The sequence below is a fragment of the Fulmarus glacialis genome, unplaced genomic scaffold (genome assembly GCF_000690835.1).
Source record: "Fulmarus glacialis isolate BGI_N327 unplaced genomic scaffold, ASM69083v1 scaffold16138, whole genome shotgun sequence".
Lineage (NCBI taxonomy): Eukaryota > Metazoa > Chordata > Aves > Procellariiformes > Procellariidae > Fulmarus > Fulmarus glacialis.
In genome coordinates this window covers 682-12,806 of record NW_009230286.1, presented here as the reverse complement: position 1 = coordinate 12,806, position 12,125 = coordinate 682, and the positions used below count along the sequence as shown (strand labels likewise).

Below are 12,125 nucleotides of genomic sequence, written 5' to 3'. Positions count from 1 at the left end.
ATGTTTTGAGTTGCAACATATGGTTTACGCAAACCGATGTTGTTATAAAAAGGTGAAAATACAGCAGATCAAGCTTGCCGTTATATTTAAGCCTTAATTTAAAAATTATTAACTCAACAGTAACATTCAACCACTTCAACTGTAGTCAAAAGTAAAAAGCATGTAAGCAATGGGGAGCCACTGAAAAAAAAAATACAACTGTTATATTTAGAATAAGTTGTTTTGGCCTCAGTTTGTTTTCAACCCTCAACAGCCCTGCCTGAATTTAACTGCTTTCTTCCAGAAAGTTCAGAGACAGTTATTCCTCAAACATATCTGAGCCATATTTCAAGATGGTGGGATGAAGCAACAGCATTTTTTCACCATTCCTCACGGGAACCAAAAGGCACAGTTTACAGGTACAGTATAGCACTACAGTCAGCATCGATAGCTGCTGCAGCCATGACCCTGTTACAATGGCATGTACCAAACCGTTTTGTGGCAGAGGGAAGTTAGCATACTGCAGGCTCAGACCTCTTACTGACGGCAGGGTGATGCAGAGGCAGCCCCGTTGCTAACTAAACTGACACTGAGAATAAATACAGCCCATGAGTATTCTTTGGGATGGGCACAGCAGTTGATATTCTTCCAGTATCTTTAAAAAAAAAGAAAAAAAAGAAAAAAAAGGAAAAGTCATCTCATATATAAGTTACTTTTTAAGTTACTTTGGGATCCACTGTATTTTGTAACCAGCTAATCAGAAATACTTTATCCACCTTCCCAAGAAAGCTCAGTTTTTCCTGCTAGTGAAGAAAACTTAAGGCACTAACATATTAATGCTGTCAGGAAATGTGAAATATTTTGTTCTTCACGTACTGTTATACCAGTTCTTAGCAGCATCTCTCCTGAAAAGGCACTAGATACATGGCAAACAACGAAACTTTTGGAACTTCTGCTCAGCTAAGCTATATAAAGTTAGCTGCTAGGACAGCTGAGTGGCTTTGCAATTTCCCTTTCCCTCCCCCCCATTCCCTTACAAAAAAAGGCACCTGATTTGTTTTATTATTGGTTTCTGTAGCCACAGGCTCTTGCAACCGTGCAGGTCTATACAACTGTGTATATGAGGGATATCATGACTATACTGATAACTCCTGATCAATATAAGAAGCTATCTTTTCAAGATACTATTCTAGATACAGCGTTTTTGTTTCAGCAAAACCCATTACCAGTGGGTTCCTACCTGAGTAGTACTTAAGGTTGTGTATTGCTAGTCAGAATAATTCAATGATTAAACTTGGTGTAAGAAATTGCACTTTCCCATTCCTTCCCCAATCCCAAGATCATTTCAAATTAAATACTAGACCCTTTTCTAAAGGGACGTTTGTAATACAGCTACAAAGAGGTAGCTAAGTGGCACAAGCCAATTTTCTTTTCTTTTTTTTTTTTTTTTTTTTTAAAGTATATTCAGCCTTCATTTGCAACAACATTTTTCATAGGAAGTCTTAAAACAAGAAATCTCTATTCAGGTGGCACATGGAGTTACCACAGTTCAGAAGTCAGAACTCATAAGAGAACTTTATCTCCCTTCATGTCCATAATTGAAAACTAACAAGCATGGGGGATACCCAAGTGACTCAGCATATGCAGGTGTGTAGCTGAAGAGGAGAGGAATGTCTACAGCCAAATCCCATGCTCCTCGTGACATATGATAAAAGTTACTCTGAAGAACCATTCAGATCAAGCCCACCATTTGATCAATCTGTCTCATGTAGTTACTCTTCAGTGGCAGTAAGTATCTCCTCTCATCAGGAACTCTGTTACACTGTTAACAAAATGAGAATGTTTTTAAGAACTCAAATACGAAAACAGGCAATCCTATACCCTCTGTAATCTAGCAGGCGTTTCAGCATCAGTAACCACAGATTTCCCCCCAGTACAGAAAATTGTACCCAACAGCACTTTTGGTCCTGACTCTCCCTCCCTCTTTGCAAACTTACAGCACACACCACATAAATGAACAGCAAGTGTTTCCTTAGTGCAGGCTGTAAGCTTCCAAATACACGCCAAACTACTGCAGCTTGTTATTCAACTGAGACTTCCTTCACTATGACAACTGTGAATGTTTTTTAAATTAATGCTCTTTTTCTGCAGGACTGGGGGGAGGAGGAAAGGAACCATGCTAGAACCTACTAGCAGAGATTTTAAAAAACTGTTCTGTATTAAACACATATCTATTTCCCTGTGACAGGCACCAGATCCATAGCTCTGTACTCAGTTGATGCCTAGCTAAGAAAGGTCACCTTTACATGCTTCAAAACCATTCTGAGGAAAAAAAAACCTCTGTTTTAATGACCCTTTGCTTTTCTCTTTCCCCATCACAGCAACACTGGAAGATTTTAAGGGCAAAGAAAAAGAGAAGGGAAAAATAATTGGAAATAAATCAACAAAGAACAAACTAATTGCTGCAAAATACTTAAAAGGGGACAGACCTTCAACATAATCACTCTCACATTATCCTAATCCATTCATTCCACTACTGAAAGTGTTTTTCACAAGGGAGCTTCTCAGATATTTGACATTTATAAAGGAAATACTGCAGTGCCCTAAAGCAACACTTCCAAATGGCTCTTCTTCTACTGCCTAACCCAGTTCAACATATATCCCTTCTCCAGCAACACAACCAGGAACACTCTGTGTAATCCTTACATTAGAACTGAAGTTGACTGCCTTTAACTCGTTAGGTTTAATTTTTTCTGCGCTGTCCTCTTCTCCAGGGAGGATGTCTTGCCACAGTGAGTTACGAAAACGTTCATCCACAGACACAATATGTCCCTCAGTAGTAAACATATACTTATTTCCAGATTTATGCAGTGGATTCTCTTCATCAAACAACTAAACAAGAGATGGGAGAGACAGCTATAGTACGTGTGCAACAGTCTTCATGTCCCATCAACAATAAGTTAAAACGCACGCACTCATGCATTTGAAGGATCACACTAAAAGCATACCTTTTAGTGCTAAATGGGTAACTACAGTTAGAGCAAATGGAAATAAATAGTTTTAATGCAAGGGATTTATTTTAACAGTTAAAAGGGGAGAGCAAAAGAAAAACTCTCACACAACTTAAACTGCCCTTATTTTTCTAAGCTGCACTATGCAGACATTTCTAGGCTGGCACCCACTGTTTCCATTCAGTCACAGATTTATTTGTTTTTCTACACTAAAGGAGATTGAGAACAGTAGCTTAAGCAGTGTTGGCTCAAATGCTTTCTCCTCTGACTGCCAAAACCTGATGGGGAGAAATCGGAGGCTGCTGTGAGGCAGGCAAAATGGCTACAAGCAGTAATTTAGCTCAGAGCTGAGCAGTAGCTTCCTTCAGTCTTGCTTCCTCTCCTTTCCAGCTCCCCCCCAAAAGAGCTGCCAGGTCTCCAGCCAGCAGCTGCCCAAACCTCCAAGATTAGGGTAGGGTCAAAGAAAGAGCCGCGCATTCTCCGATACACTCTGACACCTAAACCCTCCTCTTCCCCAGAGCGCACCACAGTTTCTAATTAACAATGTCCCGCCTCCTCGCTGTGTCATGTTTGTGCACAGCGCATGCAAGAGAGTATCTTTGAAATGAAGTATACATACATACCAGGTACAAATATTTACAAGTTTCACTGAGAAAAAAGCTCTCCATTCGATCTTCCTTTGTCTTCTCTACAACGTGGTGTAATGTGGCATAGCCACACCTGCAAGATTTAAGATTAGTTTGGGTTTAGTTCCCACACATTCTGATCTCAAAGCGCTCCCTAGATATTCCTTCACTTCAGACCATTCCAATTGTCACTCAGGGTGACGTTAAAATGAAACGAGTCTCTTTTACAAGTAAGCACTTATTATTGGTTTCTGGTATTCTGACGAATTCTGAATTCTGTAATCATTGACCCTGTGGTTCATCTATTCCATCATGCAGATTTATTAAGAGTCTCTCAAAGAAGCAAGATACTCTCAAGGCACTGCGCACAAAACAGGTAATTTCCCCATACTGAGCACATGAGAAACCCAGGTCTGGAAGCCTGGTCTCATGCAAAGGTTTCTTCCCAAACTACCTAATCTTCCCTCCCACCAACGCTTAATAAATGATGAAGCTGCAAGCTATCACAGACTGCACTTGCAATTCTTTCAGTCAACCCCCTACACAGCATCTAAATCCCACTTAACTGCAAATGGCGCTGTTTTATACTGTCCTATGGTTAGTACAGACTTGCCTACAAAATCAGTAAATACCAATAACTGAGTAAAAATTCACTATCTTCCCTCTGAGTCTTGCAAGAAGTTCAGATACTCAGTATTACAGTCAGGATTCACTGTTACTGTCTTGAGATGAAAGCTGATATGCAACAGCATCTATCTTAGAGGCCATCCCTCCAGTTTAGTTAAACACCATGGGCTCATGTGGTTAGAAATATTCTTGCAGGATTCACAGAAAAAAAAAAACCTACAAATTTTACCAGTTTTTAGCAACTGATCATCAACAATGCATTTTGAAAGGTAGTTATAAAATTCTGAGGGCATAAAGTTGTCACTGGACTATAATTTCATTTTCAGAGGAGAAAGAAATAATTGCTCAATAAATAAATCATCACTTGTGGCTTTCATGGAGGGTTGGGTTTTCCAGTTTACCTACATTTGGCAGATTGGATTCTATATAATATTTATACAATAAAATATATGTATATAGCAGTGAGAGAAAGCAAAGAACATTGAAGACTGACTTTGCTTTTGTATATTTTTCCAAACTCTGCAGAATATCCATTCCCACATGAAGGTAAAATGGGTTCTTTGTGGCCTAAATAAGGAAGACAGACAAGAGTTAGAGTCAGCAATTTTGAAATCTTGTAAAAATAACACTTACAACAAAGGCCTAGTAGTATCAGATTCTTGTGTATTAAACTTATCTTTATAGGAACATGACTTAGATTACTCTGTGCAAGCTTCTCACATTTGCTTTAGTGCAAATCCTAATAAAACTTGTAGTAAATTCAAACTTTTTGATAGCCTTCTTGCAGCCAGAAAGTTATTTTAGTTTACTGTATCTTCTGCCAGCTGGAGACCGTGCCTAGACAATATAGCAAGGAAAGCTATTACATTTACTTCAACAATTTCTATTAAGAAGTCACAAGTCTCTACCTTGTAAAAATCTGCCAGCTATTTTTTGAAAAGGTTGTTTAGTCTCATTTTTGTCTGTCTTATAAAAAAAAGCTATTTTTTAAGCAAACAACATAGCAACTACATTGCATAACAATCCAGTGCCTAAACAGAGACCTCTCTATAAGAACAGGCAGATCCAGCGGCACAAATTTTAGCAGGCCAGAGACTAGGGGCAGAAAAAGTGACTTTCTGAATGAAACCATTTTTGCCAAAACATGAGCTGTAAGCTCAGAAAAGTCAAGTACCTGATAAAGAAGATACGTGGACTCCACTAACTCTGGCCTCAGCGGATAAAAGGGAACATCCGGTGCTTGCAATTGCCAGTTGTATCTTTCTGGGAGAGCTCCGTATCGTTTCCATATGGCATAATAAAAAGCATGGAGACAAATAGCATCTTCCACATCTCCTATCAATACCTAGGCATAACAACAGCTGTAAACATGTACGCTTAATACTGCAAGCCAGCAAATTGCCTTCTGCTCTGTATAAGAACATGCCATATAATAAAACACTCCCCTCATAAGGGCAGACAAAAAAAAATACTTGTTGATCAAGCAAAAAGCTGTAACCTACCTCAACCCCCCCCCCCCCCCCCAAAAAAAAAAAAAAGCTAATTCTTAATTCCTTCGCACTAAAAGCTTTAGCGGAGCTCAGCCTCGCAGCATGATATACAAATGCTGAGGTTAAATGAGAAAAGCTAGAAGTATCTCAAATCTAGTAGAGAGCAGGCCAGGCCTCTGATACTGTTATGCTGATGCAGAAGCTGAACAGCCCTAAGACTCTCTTATCAGAGCAGCCAGATGTAAACCCACAGGTTGAAGCTCATCTCAGAAGAGATGCTCAGACTCATTCACAGCCTAGGATTAGAATGAGCCTTTCTGACACCCCTCTACTGTGTCGTTCAGTCTTTACCTGTAGTCCAGGAAAAAAGGCTTGCAAAGAGTCAATCCACGTGTTCATCAGTTGTCCTGTGAACATGTTTACATTAACGTACAAAGGAGGGTCACCTTCACCTTCATTGCAAGCTTCTCGACTGCCAAGTAACAATAAGCATGTGTAAATATTCGCTATTTTAGAAGAACACAATGCATGTTTCCTTTCACAGCACTGCCACCAGCAAAGAGAATGAGCCACAGATTTGACGTGCTGGGCTCAAAGCCATTTTGAGAAGAAACAAAACGTCAGTCATGCTCTCAGAAAAATTAATTCATAAAGGTATGTGTATCATATCCTAAACTTATGTCAGCAGAATCTCTACCAAAAAGTCATGCTAAGTAAGATCAGGCCTTAAGAAGTACTAAACCAGCCAATTTAATACATTTCCTTTGCAGTTCTACAGCCTTCTCTCAGCCTAACATTTATGAACTTGGATGGTAACCAGTTTAGCTTCTTTGCACCAATAATGTTATACAGATCAGTTGACTAAAGAGTGGAGGGAACGTTAAAATTTATTTCCACAGTGACTACCGCAGAATTAAGATTTTGTTTTTTAAAGAAAAAAAGAGAACACAGATTTTCTAGAGCATGACACAAAACACGGTACAATCTCTCGTATCTTGCTGGAGTACTCATCGATCAAGGAATTGATACTCATATGAAATAACATACCCTCTTCTTAAGTGGTTCTGAATGTTCCGATAAGCATCACTGAACATCTCCAAGTCCTCCTTCTCTCCAAAGAGGATGTAAGACTTCAGAAGGTATTCATAGAATGAATCCGACCCCGCTCCCAATCCACTCTGCTTTCCAACCCATTGACCAGTTTGAATATTCACAACATTTCCTTTCAGAACAGACAAAAAGTTTAGTCTGAAGTTGCCAAGTACATCAGAGAAAAATAATCAAGAACCAGAACTTAGAAATATCACATCTTCAAAAAGTCTTAAGGAGGAATGATCAAAGATTACTACCAAAATGAAGTGTTAGAGCACATTCATCCAAGGAACTAGCACACACATGCAGTTGTTTTAAGTACTTTTAGTCATCTGCCAAACTAAATTGTATTAATGGGGATACAAATGCAAGAACTTCAGTTTCATTTCCCAGTTTCATGAAAAATTCGTCTTTGGAAACCTGTGCCCTAAGAAGTCATTCAGATACTCCATTTTTCTTACAAAATTACAAAGTGCTATTTGGTCAACACAAGCCATGAGTACACAAGGAGAGCATGACTTAACAGCTACACAGGAAGCAGATCGACAAAGTTTACGATAAGTGAAAGAAAGCTGTAGCATGATGGCATTCTGCTACAGGAGACTGAGGTAGGTTAAAACATGGAGCCAGTCAATACAGCGTGACCTCAGAGGAGATTACCTAGCAGCCCGGTGTTATTGCTCCTGAGATTCCAGAGTGCTTTGACAGCTCTCCTGGCCACCCATTCAAACGTGGAATCGCCAAGCAGCCTGCTAAGGATACCAAACTCCACCAGCAAGGAACCAGCTCCTGCAGTACAAGTTTCATTATTGCTGTCTGGGGGTACCCCCTTCTTCAGATTGACCTGTGAAGCAGGTAGAGAGAGTGCTAACAGCAAGAAAGCAGGCTGCACCTCATACAGCTGTGCTCTCATCTGCAGTCTTATATTTATTATAAAGCCTTTTTATTAGTTTTTGCAATATGTAGCATGCAATGTGTATACAGTTAGAAAGCCAGCATATTGCTTTGCTGTCAAAAAGCTTTGCTGAAGAATTCCTGAAATTCATCTTCCAACTTCGTAACATCATGCTCAAGGTGGGCAATCCTAATTTTGCTACTCTTGTACTTCCTAATCCTTCCAAATTTCAGTCCACTTTTTCATCATTTCTACTAAACATTCAGGTTCTTCCAAGGGTGATGCAAGTACTGCTTCCCCTCATTTAGTGCTCTTGAAACCAAGAGTTTCCTCAGTGAATGCTCCTCAACTTCCCCACAGAACAAAATGCTGAAGGGAAGTTACACCACCCTCAACTGCTTTACCAGACTCTGAACAGAAGTGAAAGTTCATGTTCATGTTCTTCCAGCCTGACAGTTCTGGAGGAAAAGCAGTGCTGCTGTCCCGAGAAATTAAAAGTAGTCAGGCAAGTGCTAATTAGTTTTACAGTTTAGAGTTGTTCCACTAGAACTGACAACCTTCTCCTTGCAAACTGCATCTGCTTAAAACGAGAGGACACAGTATTCAAGAATACCACAGTATTCTTGAGTACTCACTGAGCAGTATTCAAGAAAATTACAAATTCCAAGCCCAGTATGACAAATATTTCAGATTAGTTATATTTTACCACAATTATCTTAGTACCAAATCACCAATAAAGTCACTTTCCTAGGCTATTTGCCTTTACAGTATTTCTTGTTAACCTTCTTAATGACAGCATTGTTGGTTGCTGCATGATATATAGGAAGAAAGCACGGGGCAGGGCAAGTTCCAGCCAAACAGCACGGAAACAAATGACTACTGACCCATACGGAACAATATATACAGAGTGAAAAAACAGCCTAAAGAAAACATTTACTAGACATAAGGAACAACTTATATATCGTCCATGTCACCATAACTTAGAGCTGTTTCCCCCCCTACGCCATTTTAATGTAACTCAGCGCAGGTTCAATACCCCAAGTGCAGATATAAAGGCACACACAGAGCACAGAATTCGAGTTGTAGGACAGGTGAATTACTACTTTTAGATTATTTCCCACTGTGTTGGTGTGCTCACTTACCCGAGGATATGGAATTCCAGTTTTGGTGTTCTCAAAGGCTGGAAGTAGTCTCACTGCTAGGTCATGAGCCATATGCAACAGTTCATTGTCATAATCCTTAATGGTCATATCACCAAAAGGCTGTTTGGTATCTGTAATTATTATGTGGGCAGAAAGCAGGCTTCCCAAAACCCTATGAGAAAAGGAAAAGATCTTCAGTTTTTAAATCTGATCTGAACCTAGTTCTTCAGCTAAACCCTTATCAGTATCATGTTTAACAGAAGTATTACTTTGTGCACCTTACAGGCATTACAGAAAGAGATCTGCTTTTTTCCCCACCAGTAGTGAAAACATCTAGAAGTCACGTTGCTTGTCACCCACAGTAATCCCAAAATCCAGTTCTGCAAAATTTACCTAACCCAGTAGCTCCTTACAACATACCAAGTCTATTTATGAGTGAAGACCTCCTTGCCCCTGCAAATGGCAGCAAGATTGTTATATAAACTTAGTATTCAGAAAAAAAGAAAGCCTAGCCAAGTTAAGCAGCAATTGAATAAACACTGTTCAAGACATTCAGAAAATGAAGCCATTTAAAATCAGACAGTATCATTTCCAAGACAGACAGGCTTGTTTTTCATCTGAAACAAAAGTGAAAGCAAGGAGAAGGTCCGTGGAAGAAAACAAAACAGAGAAAACCTGTCAGCAGGGTTGTTTCTTGTGCACAGATCTGAGTCTCCACAGCAAGAGCAACAACAAAAAAGTAGCAGTCTGCAAGCCAACCACAGTTGAGACTACCATTGTATCACTGCTTCAAGTCACGTGTGACTCATTAAAATTGTTTTCATTATGAAGGGATGGAATATTTTCATAAAAGGTTAAAAAACAACTTACTTAAGGAACAATTATGGAATAAAGCCTACCAAAGACATCCTTATCAATTATTTTACTTTGGTTCTCTCATATATGCACACCAAGTCTTTAACCTTATTACTGTTTTAAAGACAAACTTAGAGCGACGTACCTGATTGTTGCTTCAAAAACTTGGACTGTTGAGTCTTTATCAAATGAAACCGTATCAATCACCAACTTCACTGCTTTCTGGAATTCTGAGGAGTTTCCCATGACCTTTTACATAAAAACAAAGCTATTTTGTTTAATTGTTGCTTCAGAAGAGGGTTGGGGAAGAGAATGGCAAGTTCACATTTTAGACCAACGGTCATATTACCTAGATACAGAACAGAGTACTTCAAGCTCCTGCTAAAAAGACTTTCCAGAAAGTTACCCATCCTACTGACATGCAAAAGTGCATTTTTTTAAAAGTATGTTAAAACAGGGAAATCCACAAAGATATATATTTGTCCATTTTACTAATCTATGCACTCATGTACTCTTCTACCCCCCAACATCAGCCTTGTGGGTGATCTCTTAGAGCAGGAGTTTAAAAACTCTTAAGCTCTAGCACATTGAGTGGTTTAACTGCTTAAACTATCAGTTTAAGAGCTAAGTTTAGCTTAAAAAGTAACACAACTTGCAGAACAATGAAGTCTGATTTGACATTTATTTGACCAGGGCAGTCAAACCTTTCGGGCTTTTGACTCGACACTGCATGCCATGCCCAGGAGTTCCCTCACACCAGTTTTCTATAGGTATACCTTAGCAATTGACTTCCACTATATCCAGAGACAAGACATAAATTCAGCCCCAGCTTCAAGGAAGCAGGAACGTGGAAGGAAAACACAGGTTCCCGCTCGCATAAGTTCATGATAAGGCCGGGTGCACAGGGAACCTACCTAGCTCTTTAACCATCAAAGCACCATGTGCCAGCCAGCCTGCTCTTTCCATTACCCAGACCTAGTGGGAAAGCATTCACATGCTTGATCTGAGCAGATGAAGAGCAAAATAGGCTTTCTCCATGCAGAAGCTTCTGAAACACAAGAGACTCTAGGAACCAGAAGTTATATATTTGAGGAAAAAGAGTTAGGTACTGCCCCGAAAGTATGGATAGGACACTGAGCCACTGGTGAACGAGGACAGGAAGGCAACTGTTCAGCCAACGATCAGCCACGTAGCACGGATCCCTAACTGCTCTTTCAGTTAAAACCAACGTTTTCCTCACTTCCTGCTTTCAGTTCTGTTTATTACTGTCATGTTCAGTCAAACAGCCGAGAGCTGCAATTCCATGTTAGCAATGGGAAGTCTTTCACAACCTGAAGCACACATATAGTCCTTGCACATACCACCTTCTGAGGAGAGGAGAGAAATGCGCCACAGATCCTGCACTGGTGGGCCCCGACACTCCAGAAGGCCAAGAACCTGCCCTGGCTGCAAAAATGAGACACTGAAACCTACGGGGGTTTCTAAATATGCATCAGGAGTTCAAGGAAGGGGCTCTTTCCATGATACCATACTACTGGTACTACTAACACAAAACTGAGTTGCTTCTCACATTATCTTCAAATTTTAACAGAAATGCATATGATAGTCTATTTCAGCAGGCAAGAAGCAGCTTTACAGCTTTTCCCCTCCTTCCTTTCACGGCTCTTCATACAGACTTAAATATCAGTCAGGCCCTCTCTGCCAAGCAAAATAATCAGAACTCTTTCAGTTGCCTTGAATAAGATGAACTCTCCTCCTAACACGTCTCTCAGCAACCCATGCAGATTCCAGCTCAAATCCACCCTTCCTGAACACCAGAGTACGGCAGTATTCCAGAAGAGATCTCACCTGAGCCTTAGGGAAGATCTCCAAAATTTCCTCCGTCACTTCTGGAAATCTCTCCTGATACATCCCTGCGTACTCTTACCCTTCCCTGCACATGTGACACTGCTAGCTCATGAGCCAGCTGTTAGCTAGTATACACCCAGCACCTTCTCCTCAAAAGTGAAGGAGATACAAATTACAGAATGTTAGACCCTTTTACTTCATATTGCTGAACTTCATTACAATTTTTAATTGGTTCCTCACAATGCCATCTCACCTTCTCTTCATGTTAAGAATTGATCTCTATTTCTGTCAGCAACTCTGCATGAAACATTAGCACTTTTTGCATTAGTAACATTAACACACAGAGGCTATACAGCATTTGCCCCATGGTAGGTCCTTAGAAACCACTGTGGAGTAACTCCCTCCAGTTTGAAACTTCCTGTTGCCGTTTTCCTTCAACTTCTCACCAAGTTTCTCTACCAAGTACCCTCTTCTACAGCTCTGCTAGTTTGTTTTTTTTTAAATATGGAGCTGATTCAAGACGTCAGACCTACTGTAGTTGTAAGTTCAACCTCAGAGCA

The 12,125-nt window shown here is 40.0% G+C and overlaps 1 protein-coding gene across 1 annotated transcript; it reads right to left on the bottom strand.

Moving 5' to 3' along the window:
- Window positions 1–1,435: 1,435 nt before the first annotated feature.
- On the bottom strand, window positions 1,436–11,628 carry EDEM1 (ER degradation enhancer, mannosidase alpha-like 1). Its single transcript, XM_009584171.1, has 11 exons — window positions 11,566–11,628; window positions 9,863–9,966; window positions 8,863–9,034; window positions 7,486–7,669; window positions 6,781–6,955; window positions 6,085–6,205; window positions 5,418–5,588; window positions 4,737–4,810; window positions 3,614–3,710; window positions 2,686–2,871; window positions 1,436–1,801 (listed from the first exon to the last, which is right to left on the bottom strand). The coding sequence occupies exons 1-11, from the start codon at window positions 11,626–11,628 to the stop codon at window positions 1,712–1,714; spliced, it is 1,437 nt and encodes a 478-aa protein (XP_009582466.1). The 3' UTR covers window positions 1,436–1,711.
- Window positions 11,629–12,125: the final 497 nt, after the last annotated feature.

Bases quoted from the DNA above. Each gene is read 5' to 3' on its own strand.
- EDEM1 (XM_009584171.1), bottom strand. From the start codon at position 11,628: ATGTATCAGGAGAGATTTCCAGAAGTGACGGAGGAAATTTTGGAGATC. The intron at 6,956-7,485 runs GTAATCTCCTCT...CTGTTCTGAAAG, and splicing joins CAATAACACCGGGCTGCTAG to GAAATGTTGTGAATATTCAA. The intron at 4,811-5,417 runs GTACTTGACTTT...TTCCTTATTTAG, and splicing joins CCACGTATCTTCTTTATCAG to GCCACAAAGAACCCATTTTA.